Source organism: Orcinus orca, chromosome 8 (genome assembly GCF_937001465.1).
Source record: "Orcinus orca chromosome 8, mOrcOrc1.1, whole genome shotgun sequence".
Taxonomy (NCBI): domain Eukaryota; kingdom Metazoa; phylum Chordata; class Mammalia; order Artiodactyla; family Delphinidae; genus Orcinus; species Orcinus orca.
Window position 1 is genome coordinate 55,660,874 of NC_064566.1, and position 21,837 is coordinate 55,682,710.

The 21,837-nt window shown below is 42.7% G+C and overlaps 3 protein-coding genes across 20 annotated transcripts in view; 1 reads left to right on the forward strand and 2 right to left on the reverse strand.

The window, feature by feature from the left end:
* GAB2 (GRB2 associated binding protein 2) overlaps positions 1-1,243 on the reverse strand; it is a 177,065-nt gene extending 175,822 nt beyond the window's left edge. The window contains exon 1 of the mRNA XM_004279841.4: positions 1,004-1,243. Coding sequence (XP_004279889.1) covers positions 1,004-1,078 — 75 coding nt within the window. The 5' untranslated portion in view covers positions 1,079-1,243. The remainder of the gene's footprint in view (positions 1-1,003) is intronic.
* The window catches only part of USP35 (ubiquitin specific peptidase 35), an 873,752-nt gene that overhangs the window by 253,618 nt on the left and 598,297 nt on the right, over positions 1-21,837 (forward strand). The gene's annotated exons all lie outside the window — the stretch shown is intronic.
* Positions 9,936-21,837, reverse strand: part of NARS2 (asparaginyl-tRNA synthetase 2, mitochondrial) — a 148,422-nt gene continuing 136,520 nt past the window's right edge. For 4 of the 18 annotated variants that reach the window (XM_049713614.1, XM_049713612.1, XM_004279842.3 and 1 more), the window contains one exon: positions 18,740-19,499. In XM_049713614.1, the coding sequence (XP_049569571.1) occupies positions 19,355-19,499 (145 nt within the window). In that variant the 3' untranslated portion in view covers positions 18,740-19,354. Of the gene's footprint in view, positions 12,718-14,892; positions 15,314-18,739; positions 19,500-21,837 lie in introns of those variants that run through there. The other 14 variants (XR_007478836.1, XM_049713613.1, XR_004476850.2 and 11 more) reach the window with 13 other exon arrangements.

A 21,837-nucleotide genomic window follows, 5' to 3' on the forward strand; every position in this document is an offset into this window, starting at 1 on the left:
CCAAACTCAGTCGAATAGCCCAGGACTGATTTCAGCCAATTCTCAGAAACTGGCACCATCTTGTACTTTGACCCCACCAAGCAAGGCATCTTCTGGTGTGTGTGTGTGTGTGTGTGTGTGGGGGGGGAAGCCAGACCTCTTCACCGCTCACACCAGGCTGTACGACCTTCCCCAGGATGTTGCCAGCTTCTCACTTAGAAAGGAGAGGCTGTCCCAGCAATTTCAGTAAACACTGTCGGTTAGCACCACCTGGCAACTGAGAACCTTGATCTCTCCCGACCCCAGACCCCAAGGACTGCACAACACAAAACACGGACCAGTTGTAGAAGACCAAACTGCAGTGTCACCATCGGGGGTGGGGGGATGCATGTGAGAGGCACACGGAATAAAGGGAAAGAAGGGGGACAAACAAATGAGTCACTTAATACAAGGACTGCACATGCTGCTGACGCTGCCCATGATGCAGAGGCTGTGGACTGGAAGGAAGCAGGCGGCCACCGGGAGGGGCGGTCAGAGAAAGGGAAGGGGGAAAGGGTGTGAGGCGCCTCGCCCTTTGTGGGGGGCGGGCTGCGCGGCCCCACAGCCTACGCCCCCCTTTACCCCCAGCCCCGCAGGCTGGAGCCGCTCGGCGTTAGTATGGTCCCCCAGCCCCGGGAATCAACTCTTTCGGTCTTCAAAAACAATCTAATACAAACTTCAATACTGGATTTAGTTTTACAGGGGGGCTGGCTAGAGAGGCGCCGCCGCCGCGCCCGCCCCGCCGAGAACAAGCCGCAGCCTCAACCTGGTCGCCAGCCCGCCCCGCCCCTCGCAGCGCACCTGTGACAGGTGTGCAGGAGCCTCACACAGCCCCGAGCCGCGGGACCCGCCGGCAGCTCCTCGCACCACCACCCCCACTCCCCGGGGCCCGCCCTCCCCGTCGGCGCCGTCCCTCCCGGAGCCCCCAGCCCCTCGGCCCCCGCTCGCGCCCTCGGCGGCCGCACCCGCTCCCGCCCGCACTCACATAGCGCCTCAACTTCTTCTCGGGGGGCGATTTCCTCAGCCAGCCGGTGCACACTACGTCGCCGCCGCCGCTCATGCTGTCGGCAGCCTGGAGCCCGCCGCGGGGTCGGCGGACAAGGGCGCGGGCGCGGGCCGCTGGGTCAGCTGGCTGGCGGTGCGCAGCTCGCGGGGGAGGGAGGGGCCGGGGCGGCCGGCGGCCGCGGGGCGAGGACTAGGCGGCGCGGCCCGGCTGCCTCGCGCGCGCCCGCTCTCCCCGCGCGCACCCGCGCGCTCTCCCAGTCCGGCCGCGGTGGGGGCGCCCCGGCAGGAAGGGCGGCGCGCGCTCGCCACGCCCACAGCCCGCCACGCCCACAGCCCGCCGCGCCCCCGGGCGGGCCGCCTTCAAAGACGCAAACAGCGCCTCGCGCCTTTGGACCCCAGAGGACCGAGGTTTGCAAGGACGCCTGCGGCCGGCCGCGCCCCCAGGGTCTGGCTTTTTCCCGAAGCCTCAAGCAGTTAGCGGGGCAGGCGGCCGCGCCCCTGGTGGGGGTGGGGTGATGGAAAGGGACTGCGCGGCCTCGAGCGTGAATCGATTTTTCACAGGGGTCGTCAGGAAGGGACCCGAGGGCTGATCACGTTTCCTATCCATTCCCTGAGTTTCAGGTTTCTGTGGGTCAGGTTATGGCTGAAATTAGTGATCCGCTTCCCAGCAAGAGTTGCAACTCTCTCGCTCCCTTGGTGGGAGACGGAAAGAAGAAAACAGGCTACTACATGCTGGGCGCTTTTACATTCCTTGCTTACATGATTGTCGTCACAAATCTCCAAACTGGGTGGGCACTATTATTCCCATTTTACAGATAGCCTAAGGTCCCAAAGCCTTTGCAATGCAGTCAAGTTTCTAATTCTGGGCGGTGGATCGGGGTTGGGGGAGGTCCTGCTCATCTGCTATTTAAAGTGGGAGAATTGCTTTAATGGCTGCATTAAAGCAATTTAAGGTCCTCTTATTACCAGAAAATAAAGTCCAGCTGGCTCCCACACTGCCTCTGGGAAAAACAATTCAGTAGAAGAAAATTCTTAACGATTTGCAGAATCAAGGAAACAAAAATGAGTCAATGTACTATTTCATAGTTAATTGGAAGGCAAGGTGGTGTAGAGCAAGAAATTGGGGTCAAAATTCCTCAGAGCTCCAACTTACTGACAGGTTATGAGAACTCTCGGGCTCACATGATACAGATGCCTCTCTTACTGTGTTGTGGTGAGACTTAACTGAGATAAAGCATGCGGAAGCACACACCTGACAAATTGAGCAGTGTGGTGGGCATGGTAGATAGAAGGGGAAAAAAACGCCAGAAACCTTTGGTAAGGGCTCTTTTCAACTCACAAAGTACTTTTACAAGCAGCATTAAAAGGGAGGTCCTCTCCCCAGCTTCTTTGAGAAGTGGATAGTAACCCATTATATCAATAGGGAACCGCCGCGGGCAGATGAGTAGAACCAGCATCTTACATTCCGCGTACAACTTTAAGGCTGTTTTGTTCATTTCCCTATCTCTGTGCAGCAAAGCTAGTTGTTTCAAACAGTTGGACATCCTTCTCATTTTACAGATCTTCACTGGGTTGGGGAAAGCTCAACCACTTCAATCAGTTTGTAAAAGCTAATTCTTTACTATATGCATAGATCTTCTAAGCCCCCGGCAGGGTTTAGAGATCAGCAACCCTGGACCCAATATTTCACCGACTTTCTTCACTATCCGGTGTGCTACTGGATTGCAATTAAAACCAGAACAGTCAGGCTATAGCTGGAAGCAGAGCCTCTTAGCCTTCCAACTGAGGGATCCTTAAGCCTCATATAAGGGCTACCACCAGAATTATGGCCATTTTAATCTCTGGCTTTAAGTACCTTAAAACCCGTGAGACAAATATCAAAATATTCAAAGCCTGCCAAATCAATCAGGAGGCGGTGACTCCGGACCAAAATAAAGCAATCATCTGACTTCATTCACTTCTGAGTCATGGTGCCAAGTCTCAGGGATTGCAGAGTCTGAGAAATCTGCACGGCTTGTTTGCAGCTGAGGTTTGTGATACAAGTCAGGCGTACACGGGCCCTATCTTTCCCTAGAAGAGTAGTCTTCTATTACATATCTTTTAATAGTTATAAGATTCAAGACAGACTGGGAGACCGTTCAGCAACGGTTAGTTGGGAGTTGGGCTGCACTCGGCCAGAAACTTCTTTTAATGAATAGAGTTTATTTATTTTGGGCTGCGTTGGGTCTTCGTTGCCGCATGCGGGCTTTCTGGAGTTGCGGCGCGCGGGGGCTACTCTTCGTTGTGGTGCTCAGGCTTCTAATTGCGGTGGCTTCTCTTATTGTGGAGCACGGGCTCTAGGTGCGCGGGCTTCACTAGTTGTGGCTCACGGGTTATAGAAAGCAGGCTCAGTAGCTGTGGCTCACGAGCTTAGTTGCTCCGCGGCATGTGGGATCTTCCCAGACCAGGGCTCGAACCTGTGTCCCCTGCAGTAGCAGGCGGACTCCCAACCACTGTGCCACGAGGGATGTCCTCGGCCAGAAACTTTTGAGGGTCTTATTTTGTTTAGCAAAAGACGCCCACCCCCCCACTCCCGCCCCCGCCAATATTGTTATGTACAATTTCATGTGGAAACATGTTTGATGTTTTGAGGCCAATGACAAGAGGGGCCTTGAAATACAACAGAGTATCAACTTCAGACATCTTCTCTGAACATAGCCTTCCTTCCCCAAAGTTTAGAGGAAGGGGCTCTTCTTGCTGGTCTACCCCCCATCCCCCAACCTTTTTTATTACTCAGTTGCCGGCACCCAGCTCAGGCTGCTCTTCGGCGGAGGGACTGCTGCTGAGGTCCCGGGCTGCACCCCGGTGTGGCTCAGTCTTCTGAGCCTGAGGCATGTGCCAGGCCTGGAAACAGCCTTCGGATAGAACGTTCCTGTCTGGGCTTCTGGGCCTTTACTAAGTTCTCTCCACTCCCTGCTGGTTTTTTGTTCTGTTTTTTAATGCTCCTTGGTTTTCACTGGAGAGAAATGGAAAACGAATTATTTGAATGGTTTATTTACATGAAGATCGGCGCCATCTATCGGAACCAGTTGGGATGACAGCCCCCCTCCCCTGGACATGCATCACTAGTCTATAATTCAGGCAATTTTGATTAAAGACCACCGGTATTTCCTGGGGGAATTAATGACCGGCTGCAAGGAGCGCTTTGGGCCATTAATTCTATATTCTCATTAAATCCCCAGGAAATGACCCATCTTATGAGGAGGGCTTCTCTGGAGGAGCGTTGCGGAGATTAGAGAAATGCACACCTGGGAGGAAAGCATGGGCACCACGCTTTGCTCCCGCCCCTCCCCCCACCAAAGCCTGAGTTCTAAAGGGTGCACTGTGGCTTTGAGTGTCGTCAGCGACAGCCTGCATCCGTGCCTGTCTGGGAGTTGAGGGTTTGTGGCCAGTGGCAGGTGCATGGCTGGTGGCACGCTCCCAGAAGCGAGTTGGAAGGGCTGGAAGGAGAGCTGTCCTCAATTGCACACCAGGCCGGGTGATTAATACCGCCCACGCTAAGCCTGACGTCAGGGATCGGACTGGGGATGGGGAGGGATGTTTGTGTCCTAGCCCTTCTGCCTTTTCTCCCTTTCAATTTAGTTGACAGGTTGATTTCAGAGCTGAGTGCTTGCCTGCCAAGGTCAGTACGACCAGCTGGGCCCCCTCAGCTGGTGACTTGCAGGACACTTGTCTCTCAGGCATGTTGAGGTGGGAGCCTCTTTAACCCCTGGGTGCTTTGAGCCCACTTGGTTCCTTCAATCAAATTACTCCCACCTACTCAAATCAACTTTTGGCATCTGGCTGGGACTAAGATCTGGAAGTGGGCTTGGGGTGTGGTTGAAGACTGAACTGAGTTTCCTCCCTGCCTGCGGCTGCTAACAGTCTGAGTTGCTTGACATTACACCCAGTGGGAGACATTTTGGAAATAAGCTTTCTTAAAGTAAACGTTTAAGTCGTTCCCCAGTTTCTCCTTTGTAAAGAATAAGAACCTGTGCTAATTGCTTCGGGGCAGTTAGGCTCCTGGGACATTTCTGCTGACAAGGTGGTGATATCAGTGTACCCACAGATCATGCTGCAAAATCAATTAGCATATTCTTGGAAGAACAGACTGTCAAGGTCCCTGGGAAAGTGCCTTAGTACTCCAAACCCTACTTTGCATGATCACCCCTTACTTCCTTCAGAGAGTACTCCTACCTTGAATTACGTCTTGAACATATGTCAAGACCCCTTCCCCTAAAATTCACTGTCTCCAATCCCCAACACAGTTGTTCATTCTTAGATTCACACTGCACCTATATAAACTGGGTTATCACACTGTACTGCAAATATTTGTTTCCTTGTCAAGGACCTGTGAGTTCCTTGAGGACACGACTGCATCTTCCTCATTTTTGTATCCCTAGAACCTCCAAGCATGGTGGCTTGGAGGTTCTGAGCATTACAGCATCTGAGCATTACAGATGCTCAGTAAATGTTTGAGAATGAAGGAACCAACCCTTAAAGGATGACAAGTGGGAGCTATGGACCCCTGGGGCATCTAGAACTCTTTGATCATCCACACCAGATAACAGTACCTGTGAAGGTACCTATAAGCATCTGAAGTGTTTAAACCACAGGGACTGGCCTGATGGGAAGGGCTGAACAGCTGGAGGTAATTCTATTAAGTTTCGCTTGTTAACCCTTGGTTTCCAAATCTATCACACAGGTTCCCCAGATACCCTCCTGTCTGGGACTAAGAATTAATATCATTTGCGGTTTATCTGATATCTGGCTTCGTTTTGATAATTCTACCAGGCTCTATCACTTAACCCCTTGTACCAACACTAGCAAGGCTGGAGGAATCATGTTCCCGAACTCAAAGTGGGTTTCATACAGCAGCTGACCAGAAATGCCCTTTCTTCTGCACCAAATGCATGCACAGTTACTGTGCAGGTTTGCTAGTCTTTGTTTTGCTGGGGATCCAAAGGCCACAGGTGATTATCTCATCTAACTCTCTAATTTTAACCAGTTATCCAAGACGACTGTTGGACCTATACAGCCAATGATGTGTTGGTAAAAGTTTAAAACCCAGCTCTCGGGTGGTGGTAGTAATCTCGATTGGTAGTATGTGACAATTTTTGTGGAGCAAATACTAAACCCCCCACAATTCTTCCCCGCAAACAATTTCAAGCTATCAACTTCATGTCTCTGAATGCAGAGTTAAGAGATGCACAGTAATACACCTTTAGTATTTCCATCAAAAAGATACAATAGACGTAACGCCAAGAGCAAAGATAATAGTAAAATGTATTAAAATAATTAGTAACTGATGAGTTTTGTTTATTCCCTTTGTTTTTATATAACTTACTTAATTGTAAGTTTATATGACTTAATTTTTAAATTAAGGTATCATTCACATACCATAAACATCACCCTTTTAAAGTGTACAACTCAGTGGTTTTTAGTGTATTCACGAGTTGTGCAAATATCACTGCTAATTCAAAACATTTTCATCATCCCAAAAGAAACTCCATGTCCATTAGCGGTCACTCCTCATTCCCCCAACCCCATCCCCTGGCAACCACTAATTTACTTTCTGTCTCTGTGGATTTGCCAATTCTGGATATTTCATATAATCGGAATCATATACTATATAGCCTTTTGGGTCTGACTTTTCACTTTGTATAATGTTTTCAAGGTTCATCCATGTTCTGATGTATATCAGTTTTTCTTCATTCCTCTTCATGGCTGAATAATATTCCATTATATCCATGTACCACATTTTATTTATCCATTCATCAGTTGATAGACATTTCAGTTGTTTCCACTTTTTGACTATTATGAATAATCTTGCTATGAACCTTCATGTACAAGTTTTTGTGTGAACCTATGTTATCATACTCTTGGCTATATAACTAGGAGTTGAATTGCTGAATCATACTGTGACTCTGTGTTTAACTTTTTACAGAACTCTTTAACTATTTCCCACAGTGGTTACATCATCTTACATTCCCACCAGCAATGTTTGAGGGTTCCAATCTGTCCACTTCGTCTCCAATAAATACCTGTTATTTTCCACTTTTAATTATAATTTAATTTTAACATTATTCTTTAGCAATCAGCTTGCAAATTTTTTCCATAACTTAACAATCCATTCTCATAGGCTGGTATGAGCTAGCCCAGCATACCACTGCATACAGCCCTCCACAAAAAATCCCACTGTCCTTCTCTTTAGTCAGTTCCACTTTTTTTTGCTGACAAGAGTGATACTCAACAGATTTGGATTTCCTTCTTACATTCTTCCTATAGAAAACTGAAACAGGAGATCTCAGGTTTTTTTCTCTTCTGGAATGAAGATTTTTAATTCTGGAGAATCACAAGGTTTTTAGCTCTACCAAGCACTCTGGGCAGAACAGAGTGTTTCCCTCCTCCATTTATGTTGAGAAACAAAAATAAAACCCAGAATGTGTCTTCCTGACACCCAGATGTATCTTCTGGATGGGCTCTCAAACGGTTGCTTCAACAGGGCAAACAGCTGTGGTCTGTTTCAACATAATTTGATGTAATCAGGGTTAATTTTGGTGATGCAGTAACTCTGTAGCCTGTTTTTTAACTGGATTACTGTTGGGTCAACAATCATGTGGCATTACATTTAGTGGCTGAAACAAAAGCCAGAATTAAAACAGCTTCCCCCCAGCACCCTTCTAAATGACAGCCCCACTGGAATTGGAAGTTATGAGGCACATTTAACATAATTAACTAAAAACAGAAAGTAGCTGCAGTCAAATTACATGCAAGCTTCTCCAAGGTCCAGTGTCCACTGAGAAAAGAGCTGGAAACTTACTTGTTGTTGTTTTCTTTTCCTAGAGTCGTTAGAAACATGTTGGCAGACATCATTATAACTTCATATTTGGAACTGTTTCTGAAGAACAAAGTCTTTATCTTACTTTGAGATCTGGCCATGAGTGTTTATGCCAGCCCAGCAGCAGGGTTTGGGCTGCTCTAGGCACACACACTTTCTGATTTAGTCTCTTCCCACTTTTCAGTTTTGGCTAGTCTGAAACACAGCTAAGGCCCGTGACAAAAGCCATCCTTAAACAGTTCTGGAAAGCAGAATCTTCAAAAATAGATGTCTTGGGAAGCTGCCAAATGTGTTGGTTCTTCAAAACCTCTTTAATCCAGTTTTGTAGTTCAAAGAAAGGTCTGATGTGTATCCAATCCCCTCTGTAAATAAGTCTCCATTCATTTGTTTTTGTGACTTAGAGTATCAAGAAACTTGAAAAGCAAAGAAGTCATCACTTACCCTCCTGCATCTTATTTATCAGGAATTCCTCTACTAAATAATTTCTCGATCAACAAATATTCTAGAATAGTATGTGTGACGAAAAGGTAATGAGGCTTAAAGAGTAAGGAGAATTCTTTCCGTAAGTCAGACAGTGTACTAATGTCTTTTAGTTGTAAAAGCAGATACCCATTTAAAATTTGCTTAAGCCCCAATAGGGAATTTACTGTTTTTTTTTTGTTTTGTTTTAAAAAGAGGCATATCCCATGGAACCCAAGAAATAGTTGAATGTGGCCTCAGGAAGGGCAGCAACCAAGGACTAAATATAGCAAGAACTAGGCAGCCAGTCTGTGTGTCTGTCTCTCTCAGAGGCCATATGGTTTTTCATCTCTGAGCATTTTGCCTTCAGTTCTTTCTTTCTGCAGACTTTCTCTGTCTCTTAAGGTACATGTTTGTCTTAGAGCTCCTAAGTTTACATGTTCCTGGTTCAAGCAACTAGTCCAGGCTGTCTAGCGTTCTCAACCCCAATTTTCTAAGAGAAAATGAGACTGGTCCATTTGGGGTCAGGTATCCATCCCAGTCCTACCAGCAAGGGAAGCTCATGTCCCCAATATGTCTGCTGGGGTTTTACTGGCTAGGATAGGGGTGGGGGAATTCTCAGAGGAAAGATAGGTTCGATAACTAACTAGATACCTTGAAAGGTGTTTAATAGAGACATGAACACCAATCTTGTTTCTTGCAGGACATACCCAGTATCTATCATTTGAAACTCAGAAAACACTTAGGCATGTATTTCTATTCAAGTACAAAATGTTTATATTCCTATATATATTACTTGGGAATTATTATTTATGTACTTGTTATTCAGTTTTTTTTTAAGTTTTAAATAATTTTTATTGAAATATAGTTGATTTACAATGTTGTGGTTTTTTTGGTTCATTTTTTTGGCTGCACTGGGTCTTCGTTGCTGCACGAGGGTCCCCTCCAGTTGTGGCGAGCAGGGGCCACTCTTTGCTGTGGTGCGCGGGCCTCCCATTGTGGTGGCCTCTCCTGTCGCGGAGCACGGGTTCCAGGTGCATGGGCCTCAGCAGTTGTGGCTCGCGGGCTCCAGAGCGCAGGCTCAGCAGTTGTGCCGCATGGGCCTAGTTGCTCCGCAGCATGTGGGATCCTTCCAGACCATGGCTCGAACCCTGCATTGGCAGGCAGATTCCCAACCACTGCACCACCATGGAAGTCCATGTTATTCAGTTCTCAATAAAGATTTTCTGAGAACCTACTATGACAAGTTCAGCATAGGAATACTGAGGTGAGTAAGACCAGGGTTTTAAGAAGTTCAGGGTCTTTATGGGGAGAGAAATAGATAAGCAGATGTCTATAGTAGTATGTGGGCAATGTTATAATAGAGGTATGTTCAAAGGATTGTGAGAGCACAGAGAAATCATCAGCCCAACAAAATTATCAGTTTGTCCCCCCTATATGGGGACAAACAGTAAGGGTTTTCCTTGTCTTTGGGTGCCTCACACAGAGAGGCACAGAGTAGGCATCAATTAACGTTTGCTGAATTAGATGATGTAAGCAGTAGCTCCTTCAATTTTGAGGCAAGAAACTTATCTAGATTTAGAGAGCAAGGTGGAAAAAAACACTAACTAAAAATATGAGCGACTCCAACTAAATTCGTCTTAGGACTTGCTTCTGAATTTCCTCCACCAATCAAATAATTCATTCAACAAATATTTACTCAGTACCTACTATGTGCAAGGCACTTGGCTAGGTGCTGGTTATGTAATGATGAACAGCATGGAGAGGTTCTTGACAAGCCTACTAAGTCACTGTACTCCAGCAGTGCTGGAGAGTTGCCCTAGAAACTCACCTTCAGTAACAGATTACAATGACAAATTACTAGTTGAACTCATAGTTTCTTCTGATCCCTGACTTTCTGTTCTATGTTCAGGCAGTGGCTTCAGACTTGGGTTTAGGCTGAAAAGGCTAATTTAAAAATTCAATTTATGATATATTTTAGAGACATAGAGGGGGGAAAGTCCGTTTGGGAATTATTTTTTAAGGAATATCTCCCTTTTGTCTGGTGGGTACATTTACTTTTTTTTGACACCTAATTTTTGATACCTAATTCATTCAAGAGTTATTTAATGAGTACCCTCTATGTTCCAGATACTCTCCAAGGCACTGGACATACAAAGATAAATACACTCTCCTGTTCTCATGGAGCTCACGTTCTGGCAGAGAAGACAAATGACAACATAAGAGAACCAGTATTTTCATATGGTTCTGAGGGAGCATAATGGAGGGAGGGAGTCTGGAAGCCATTGACCAACCCTTGGTATCTAGAGGTGCAAGTCATATAAACACTAACACTAGTAATATAAACACATGAAAAGGTAGAAATCCTAGCTGCATTTTGGAGTGTCACCATTCTTGAAATAAAGCCTCATGGCCTCAGACAGTGTGATCAGAGCTGTTAATATTTTGATTCTAGGTGACTAAGAGGTGACAGGTGTGTAGCCTGAGAAAGCCACCCAAGTCCGTTCATAGGCATGTGGAGACAAGCAGTGCTCTGTCAGGATGCAGGGCACACTCCAGCCTGATGAGCAGGACAGGACTCTGTTGAAGGCTGCTAACCCACTAGAAAAAAGTTAATCAAGAGTCAAAATAAAGACACAAAAGGTCCACATATGGTATCTTTGTGGTTGTTGATCCACGAATAGCCCACTCCTAAGTTTTCTGAGAAACATTAACTAGATACAAGAGCCTTCCTGCACAAGTTAGTAAACTAGAAGTAGGTTGGGTTTCTTTTCAATAAAGTTGACATATCTGGTTGGGGGAAGGGGTGGAGAAAGGAAGGGGAAGCACCTGGATGTTGCTGTATTGCAGGCATAGGAGGAATCAGAGTGGGAGAGAAAAACATGCACAGAGAAAAAACATGGGAGAGGTAGTGGAAGAGAAAGGAAGTGAGGCAGAGATAAAGGTCGAGAGATGTGGCAGGATCTATGCCACATGAGTTCCAGAGCAACACCACTCTGCAGGCTGGCTTTCCCATCCTTGATATAGAGGCACAGAAGCCAGCTCAAAGGTCCACACAGGGGACTTCCCTGGTGGCACAGTGGTTAAGAATCCGCCTGCCAATGCAGGGGACATGGGTTCCTGGTCCGGGAAGAGCCCACATGCCGCAGAGCAACTAAGCCCATGCGCCACAGCTACTAAGCCTGTGTGCCACAACTACTGAAGCCCATGCACCTGAGAGCCCATGTGCCGCAACTACTGAAGCCCGCGCGCTCTAGGGCCCACGTGCCACAACTACTGAAGCCCGCGCGCCTAGAGCCCGGGCTCCACAACAAGAGAAGCCACCGCAATGAGAAGCCCACACACCGCAACGAAGAGTAGCCCCTCCTCACTGCAATTAGAGAAAGCCATTGCGCTGCAAAGAAGACCCAATGCGGCCAAAAAAATAAAATTTTAAAAAATATATATATTAAATAGAAAGGTCCAGACAGAACAATCAAATTCTTCAATGAGCAGATCTAATTATTACTTTTTACAGTAAAAACATTAAAACCTCACTGAAGGTTTCTCACAGTGTGAAGTTAAACCACCTATATTAGAATCACTCAGGGTGACTGTTTGAAGAATGCTAACTGTGTGCTGTTACCTCCTAGACCTTTTAGGGTGGAACAGACTTTCTAGGGTGGTATCAGGATAATCTGAACTTTTAATAAGCTCCCCAGGTGATTCTTATGCATAATAAACTTTAACAAAGATTATACAAAATGGGAGTCCCTGAGACGTGGGAGCATATCCTATTTTTCTCTGTGTTCACAGAATCGAGCACTTAACCTGGCACAGTGCGTCTACTGAACTGAATTGAATAGGCCAAAGAGATTTTTAAAGAAAAGTCGCTCAATTCCACTGTCCTGAAACAGCTGATTCCATTTTTTCCCATATGCTTCTAGTCCATGTGCACAGCTTTTACACTGTTGTAACTGCAAAGTACAACTTAAAAAATTTTCAACACATTTTCTCTTATAATTTTTATGGCTATAAAATATTTCATTCAACATGTAATAAATATCTTACTTCATACAGATTTTTTTTTTTGAGTTTTGAAAAGGATTCCCTTAGGAGACCTTACATTTGTGTAGTGTTGTCAACTTATGAAACCCTTTCACACAGTCTTCGCCGTTTCTCACAACACTCTGTAAGTTAAATATTATCCTCATTTTGCAGATAAGTATACAAACTCAGAGATAAAATAACTTGCTCAAGGTTCCACAGCTGGTAAGTAGAGCGTCAGACATAAACCAGAGTCTTCTCCCTCTACGTCTAATACCCCTTCCAAGACACGAAACATCCAGCACATTTTCTGGCAGGAATCTGACCCGACAGTTTCCTGATGCAAAAACCTGTAACACAGAAGGCAGAAGATGGAAATTACATTTAAAGAGATCGTTGGCCAGCCGTATCCTAACTGTATAAGGAATCCGTTTCTGCCTTTTGGGGCAATGCAAAGAAAATGTAGTATCAGTAGAAATCTTCAGTAAAGGAACTTACTGTTCTTCAACAACAAATCTATATATGACCCAAGTCCATTTCTGCAATCCCCAAATAAAGGGGGTTTGTACTGCCCTGAACATTCTGAAACTCGGAGATCTTTCAGCAGTATTACAGATACAGGAGGAGGAACAATTACTATAGGCTGTAAGACAGACAGGGAGGAGGCACTGGAGACTTTAAGCTCTTCTAACGTCAAGACTGGTATCACAGGGTACTTGGGTAGCAGCTGAGTGGACAGTGAAAAGAAGCATTACTCTACTAAGAGAAAGGCCCACCTTAAGGATACTCTGCCTGGCGAACACCCTAGTGGGGTGCAGCTCTTCAGGGAAGGACAGACTGTCCCAAGTGAGCAGCTACAGAAATTCTATTCTGGAGAAGAAAGTGTGTGGCTGTTTCTAATTTATTATATTTGCATGCCATGGAGAGGCCGGTTCTGTTACTATCAGGTCACAATCAGAGTTCTCCAAGTATTAAAAAAAAGTTACCTCTTAAGACAGACAGTTCTTAATTCACTGAAGGTTCAGTGGGTAAATTAGTAGGAACTGGGAAAAATACAGAGGAGGGTAATTTATACATCATATACAGGGGAAGGGATATGATCTCTAAGAGATTTTTCAAATCTAGGATCATTGGAAAACAGCAAACCAGCAGTTCTTGTTGAGCCAGTGTGCAGAGAAGGTTCTGCATGTGGCAGAAGCCAGGTTCTGCAAAATACAGTTCTGTGTACATGTGTATTTGTAGCACGAAAAAAACCTTTGCTGCACGGGCCCACCAAGTTTCTATTTTCAGAGTATCATCTTGAAATATCAAAGGCTGATCACTTTGGGAAGGCTATTAATAATTCCTATCAAAGTTCTTTCATCTACCTTTCTATGTATATTCTAGGATGATCCTAAGAGGAAAGTAGGACAAATGTGAACACAGACTCATTTAAAAAACTGCACAGTGAGCTTAAGTACACTGCTGGGTCTGGGACTCTGTATTCCATTTTCAATGTTTCTCTTTACTAGAATGTATTTGGGCTCAACCATCATTTTCCATCACATTCTTAAATTTCTTCTCCCTGTACAGAACAAGGAAATCAGAGGCCAAAGTGTGTTTTGCACTGGGGCTTAAAAGGCAAGATTCTTTGATTACTGTAAGAAGTTCAGTGCTTTCAGTTTCTCTGGAGGCTGAGAGTGGTGAACTTTATTTGTAGTCTTACTCCCCCTCATTATTAGGAATTCCTAATAACCAATCTCCATAACAAATAAACTAATTTAACCAAACAAATTTCAGGCACAGTAAGCTACAAAGGAACAAGGTCCACAATATATTGTGGACATGTTAAAAAATACTGTAAACTGTAAAGCAATGTCCAAATGATAGTCATATTATTAATAACAATTATGAACAGTAAAGATGTAGCAGAAGGATATTGAAAAGTCATAAACTATGTTAATTCAGTGATTAGCTGCCTGAATGGCAGCTTACGAACCATCTAAACTCCTGATTTCTTTACAAAGGTCCCCCAGAAACTACCACACAGTGTACTAATAATGGCTGTAAATCCACTGGATTCCAAAGCAAACTGCACAAGAGCCAGCTGGAGTGTTAGCTGATCCAAGGGGCAATCCAGGGCTCCTGACAATGGTGGAATGTCTAAGTTTCTGGAGGGGTGCTAACCATGATCTAATAAGACCTGTCTTATAGAAATCCTACTGAAGTATTTTGGTGTAGGGTGATTAAGGTGGCTTTCCACTCTTTCCTTAATGCTTTTGCCATCTTTTCATTGGAATTGAAGCTGGGAAGAACTACTGTCAGATATTACTCCCACCTGTTTTCTTTTTATTATACATACTTTAGATTGCAGACTGAATACAAATATTGATCAGAAGCCAAAACGCCCCAGACATTTCTTATCAATTCAATCCAGGCCAATCTGTCTTTCAACTCTGCATTTTTATGTTCTTGCCTCACCACTTACTCAAATAAATATATGAATAAAATAACAATCCAAGTAAGCATCTCTCATTTATAATTACCTGAAGAGGTTTAAAGAAGGGTAGAGTTAATCCATCTCACCAGTTGCATCTTCAATGCCTGTTCAGTCCTGCGTGAAATGTCTAGATTCAATTTATAGAGAATATGAATGTATAACACTGTAGAGGGGTGCTTCTAGCAGATTCTGTTTGGGAGGGACAAAAGGTCAAACCATTCCTTTGCCGTTCTGTGAGAGTTAAGAGTCTCTGGGCTGGGTCAGAGGGTAGGAGAGCTATGTCTAGATCTGGAATGGATCACTCCCACAATTAAGTTCTTGTCAGACCCTCCTAATCCCCCCCCAACCCCCCTGTCAAAAAAACCCCACAAACCCACGACAGCACAACTTACGCAGGCAAGCGGACAGCCAGATGGAAAGTAACTATTTTTCTCCACCTTCTTCAAAATTTGAAATGAGAATGGGAACTAATGATGGAAAAAAACATTTCTAAGTTTTAGAATACACTCTTACTTGGGTTACTATTTTGAGGTAATGTTTGGAAACCTTGGGAAAGCAGAATCTGATTTTTCCCTCATTGGAAACTGGTTACTCAAGTGAAAATTAATACCCTCAAATCCCCTTTTAACTCACAAATTAAGCCCTATGGTATTACAGAACAGACCATCCTTAACTATTAAATTCACATTTTTGTTCATTATACATAGAATTATACAACGCTGTTTCTATGTAGAATCTGGATATTCATATATCAGCTGACAAGCCAACATTTAAAAGGTTTTCTTCTGTTGATGCTGCCTGCAAGCAATGGTTTAGTTTTGGCATTTTCATCATCCTTGTCTGACATTAGTGCTTGTTTTTTGTTTACTTATTGGTAAAATGTAAGTATTGAGCCAAAGATGTAAATGACTAGGCCGTTTGAAGTGGCAAGTGTCTGGCTTCAACCAGATACTCATTATGTGATCAACTGTGAAAGAAAAGAATGAACAAATAAGTATGAAGGTTCGGAAATACACTGCTGGAGACTCAGATAAGGAAGAATGTATGTTTGACTCCTTGAGAAGGAGCCTTTTCCACCTCACATACACACACATTGAACACACTTAAGTCTAGTGTTAAACTTTCAGCGATTGACCTCATTATAAGTTTTCAGAGACCTAGTATGTACTAAAATAAAATCTAAAGGTCACACTTTAAATCAGTTATTATTGACTATGTCCATCACAAATTCCTAGAAGATTAAGAGATAGAAGGATCCTTAGAGTTCATCTACTTCAAAGCGATAGCTCTGCAGATGAAGTAACTGGAGGCCACAAGGATGATCTTACTTGCCTAATGCTCCACAGTTAAGCCAATGGTGGCACTGGGACCAGAACCTGGGGCTTCTCTCATTCAGTATTCTTTCTATCACTGTTATTTTTGATGCCCAGCCATCATGTTAACATCACAATTCTGACTGGCTCCTCAAAAATCACTGCAGGCATGATCCCTAATAGCCTTGGAAACTATTAGTGCATCCAGGTTTTGGGCCTGTGAATGTTTGTGATTCTTACTCCACAAAATACAGTATCAAGACTTAAAAGCCAAATCAAATTAACTGATGTCACAAATGGTTTCTCTAACCCTAGGGGAGCATAGGCTCGGTTGTGTGTTTTGTGGCTGGAGGTGATCGTTCCCAAGTCGCTGCTGACAGTGTCTGCCCATGTGTTCTCAGGCCCATGTGTGTAGCCACAGCCACATACTCAACCTGCTACGACAGAGACAGCCTTCACTGATTTCTAATAGATGTGCGTGGCAAGCGCAGTGCCATGGACAGGTAAGAGGGACTACAAGGCAAACGTAAGAAGAGGAACAGAATCTGAGTGCTTGACCTATTTTATCCAAACAATTGTTTCCCAAACACTACCACAGGGTTGTGTTTTGTTTTGTTTTGTTTAACATCTTTATTGGAGTATAACTGCCTTACAATCGTGTGTTAGTTTCTGCTTCACAACAAAGTGAATCAGCTATACATATACATATATCCCCATATCGCCTCCCTCTTGCGTCTCCCTCCCTCCCACCCTCCTTATCCCTCTAGGTGGTCACAAAGCATCGAGTTGATCTCCCTGTACCACAGGGGTCTTGATTACAATGAACCTGAAATCTTATAAAATACGGTATATTTTATTATTTAGCGACTTCAGGGAAAGGGAGAGCTGATAGTGCCACACTTCTTAAAGAATTACTTCTTCACTAATTTTTGGGGTGGGAAACTTAGGTACCCAGCACAAATGGGTAAATAATTCATATAAGAAAATGTTTTCAAATAAATAAGATTTATCTCTGTGTGTGATTTTTTAAACTATACTTTAACAGAATTTAAAAAATAAGTTACATATATATATTTCATTGTTTATATTCTTAAGCAGAACCTAGTAAACATAAGTAACATGTTTTACACAGAAGAAGAAGAAAAAAAAATGGTTTCTCTATTTTATCTTCCAGGTCTAAGGTTAAATATCGCCTTTTCAGGGATGCCCCCTCTAGCAAGCTAAATCTATGATTGCCTTGTTCTTCATAAAATTTTATAGCACATGCCATATTTTGAAATAATACATTTGTTTACTTATCATTGGTATATCTTCCCTAATAGACTGTAAATCCATGAAGGCAAGGGTCAGTTCACTACTGTTTATGTAGCACCTAGCACAGTCTGTGGCATGTAGAATAAGCTCAGGTAATATCTGTTGAGTAAACAAATGAATTTATCTCTCTAACCCGTGGTTGAGGCAAGCCTTATGGAAGCTTTAATTTTTCCTTTTATCCTGTCCTAAACTTGGTATCTAAGCCCAAGGATTAAAGTTCCAGGGAAGCAGATTTTAGCTCAGCAGAAGCTACCAATTAGAGAGCTTCAGAAATGGAATGAGCTATTCTGTGGGGTACTGGGCTCTTTGCCAAGAGGCTGCCAAGGTACATAGGATCCCTCTGCTTTAGATAGAAGTTCGACCTTGACAACCTCTCAGCGTCTCCTATGACTTCCAACTCTAGGTTCTGCAGTTCTTTCCAGTTGTTTGATTTTGAGTTAGGTTAAAATAAAGTGCATATAGAAACTCATTAGGAAGTGACCTAAGATAAGTCATCTAATGAGACTTAGAAAATTGATGATTCAGGCATGCATGCCTTTTTATAATTATTTGATACATATGAATCCTACTGAGTTCACCATTTGCCATAAGCCCATATATCTGCATCTCAACGAAGACTAAAAGTAGAGTTAAAAAAAACTTGTGTAGCATTTCACAGTTTTAAACACATACACACACACACACACGCACACACACTTCCATGTAATTACTATATCAAGTCTGTGAGGAAAATGATGCATGAGCTCATACAGAGTAAGTAGCTTATCCAAACTCATACTTGTGACTGCTAGAACCGTCAGGTCACGAAGTCCCAAATCAGTGATCTTCTCACTCTAATATGCCCTGTTACTTTTTGACTCCAGAATTATCCTCCCTTTACGTTTAGCTATATATCCTCATCTTGGATGGAAAATACCTTTCTTCCAAATTTCACTGGGAAAAGGCCAAATGGAATTTAAAAACCTGTTTTTTTCTTTCATAGGTATCGAAAATCTATTTTATTATCAGAGACGTTATAAATATCTAACATGAACTAACTGCAACACAACAGTGATTAGTTTAAATAATACATCTTGTTAGCTTTTATAATTTAGGATCAACAGTTATTAAATGTGATTTTTCATGTAGACTGATGAAAAAAGATTTCAATTCACAATAGCAATTTTCTTAATTCAAGACCCGAAAAAGGAATATTTTCTTCTGTAATGTTTAGTAAAGCAATGAGAATAAGATGGGAATTTATCATAGGTTAAATGGGAAGGGAGAAAAGATCCAACAACATTTTATTTTTACCTAGTAGTTGCTTCTCAAAGGTCGCAGAGGGCAGTGGTCTACTGATTAAAGACAAAGTAAAATACACAATTTTGGGACTTCCTGGCAGTCCAGTGGTTGAGACTTTGCCTTCCAGTGCACGGGGTGTGGGTTCGATCCCCGGTTGGGGAGCTGGGATCCCACATGGCTTGCGGTCAAAGCATAGAACTGAAGCAATATTGTAACAAATTCAATAAAGACTTTAAAAAAATGGTCCACATCAAAAAAAAAATCTTGAAAAACTAAAATACACAATTTCATCCTGTCCTAGAGTTTGAAAGGACCTTTGAGATCATCTAGTTCAATTTCTTCATTTTTTTCTTAATTGACACAATAGCTTTGAGATTCTATCTGCTATAAGTACCTCTTCTTGATGGAGTTCATCTTTCCATGAAATGCCTTCAACGTGCAATGAAAATCATGATCACATGTATCTTTCATGTATCTTCTGGCATGACAATTACATATTGAAAACTTCTGCATTTCAACAGTTCAAACATGCATTCTCCTGTATGTATATTCATGTGCAGTACCTCTGGCACAGGGTGGTTTTCCTTAAGCAGTCTTCAGCTACAAAAGACACGAATGAGTAAATCTTGGAAAAGGGATAACATCTTTGATATTGTCAATTCCCAAGATGCACTGCAGATAGCGTTCAAATCCCATCCCAAAACCTCCATGTGGCACAGATCCAAATTGACGGAGGTCCAGATACCTAATTTTGAAAAACAGAGAATCGTTACCTATAAACGCTTCATTTAAGATCAGATGTTATGACAGAATTTTATGTTTCAACAGTTTTTTGCAATCATTTGTTATTGTCACATCACTGCGGTAGACCAGTCTTTTTACAGAGAAGTTAAAGTGATCTGTCCAAGATTACCCAGGCAAACAGCAGCATATCCTGTCATGCATTCATGGGCTTTGGTCACTTGATCCTTATTCTTTAAAGTTTGTTAGATGCTTATATACAGAAAACTTGTCTCATGAGGCTACAGGAAAATTTCTCATAACTTATTTTTCTTTAAATATATTCCTCTTCTATGTCTTGGTATATCTATGATAATGTTCTTGTTTTTCCTTACCAAAATTATATTGTTCAATACACAGAGAAGGGTGAAGAGTTTTGCCTGATGTATTACAAAAAGAGACCCCCTACTAGACTAGACTGTAAGCTACATCAAGGTCAGGAACTGCATCTTAGCCAACCTTTATCTCCAGTGACTGTCTGGGAATAGATGCTCACTATATGATGATTTATTGTTTGAAGGCATAAAAATATACTCTTGAGCACTGGAGTGAAGAAAAACTTTGACTTCTCTGCTTTAAGCCTAGTAGAAGATGTCCAGAGTCATTTTTCTGAAAGGCTACACAGCCTCTGAAGCCCATCCTTGCACATTCTATTCCCACATAAGACTACATGCTAGAAAATGGTATGTTCATGATTCAAACCCGGATTCCAATACACCAGCCTGGGATAAAGTTGTTTTAGGAACGGAAGAGAAGGAGGAAGACTCCATAACTATTTTTATTGTCATTTAATGGTGGGAATTCTTGAATTATACAATATTGATTAAAATAAGTTTATAGTTTCTTGAATGATTTGTAAAATATACAAAAATACAGCATAAAACTTAAGCACCACAGCTGGTAGTCATACGGCTCCTCAAGGATAAAGACTATAACCTTTTTCCCCACTATTAATAACAATGACTACATGTATTGGTATTTTAGGCAATTAAGATTAAGTACTTCTCTTTCTAAAATAAAACACAAATTGCAACTAGGTGAGTTACAACCAAGTGAGCGATCAATAAGACAGGAGTTAGTATTTAAGAACTATCAGGAATAATGGAAGGAACACAGTCTTGAGTAATTGAAATGTTTGGTAGCTGAATTAACTTTAAGTTCATAAGGCATGGGGGCAGAATACACTTTGATTTAGTGAGAAAATGAGATGAAGGGCATGTCAAACCACCTGCCACAAACACCTGCAGGATCTGAGTCGGCTGCTAGAAGTCCAGTATCTAGCTTTAGCTGGCTTTAAATTTCTCATACATCGATGTCAAAACACTGGCATAAATGCCTGGAAACTGAATTCAGAAGAGGGATTCTGTCTTTAGCATTTTTCTTGCCTTTGCTTTGACAGATGGAAAAATCTACTTCTAAAAACAAGTTTTCAAAAGAATCTTTATTTGATTGTTGTTATATTGATTCTAGGGTAGCCAGATTATAGAAGAGATGGTACAAAAATTATGGAACTAGTTACAGATTATTTGCATGTGGCGTGTAGAAACAGGAAGTGAGAAAATTCTTAGACACCTGGGGTGGCTATTCACAGTTTGGTAGAACACTAGGAGAGATCACAGACTTGGAGATTTTTAAGGTCCTTTCTGCCTTAAAATGCTATGATTATCATATAAAAGGAAGCAGATCCCAACTGTTAAAAAAATAAAATTCAAGTGAGTAAATTTTTAAGATCTTAATTGGCTTTATTCAGTGATTCATGAATCAGGCAGTATCCCATCTAGCAATAGAAAAGAGCTCCGAAGAGCTCTACAGAATGATTATAGGCAAAAGGGGGTAGGACAAGGAAATTACTAGCAAAGAGTGGGTGGTTTCAGGCAAGGTCGCCTTCCTTTAGGAGATGGCAGGGGTCTATCAGGCAGATTACCTCACCAGTGTTGACCAGGTAATTTTAGATTCCCTGGTTCAAGATTCCACTCCTGGGAGATGTCAAAACTATAATTAAGTTAGGGATTAAGTCTCAGTTTGGTGATGTGAGCTTAGTACAAGTGACTCCATTTTGAGCCTGCTGTCTCTGTTATTAACAAAATAATAAATATTTATATTTGGAGATGTTAGGAGTTTGAAAACTTTAGTTGGGAAAGAGTAGTATTGAAATGATTAATAAAGACCAGAAAAGGTCTAAACCAATAATTAAGATTTATATATAACTAGTTTTTATACACTATGAATATTACCTTGTAGACAGAAAGAAACTGAGGTAAAATGCATAAGCTTGACAATCAGGCTCATCTACCTAATAGCAA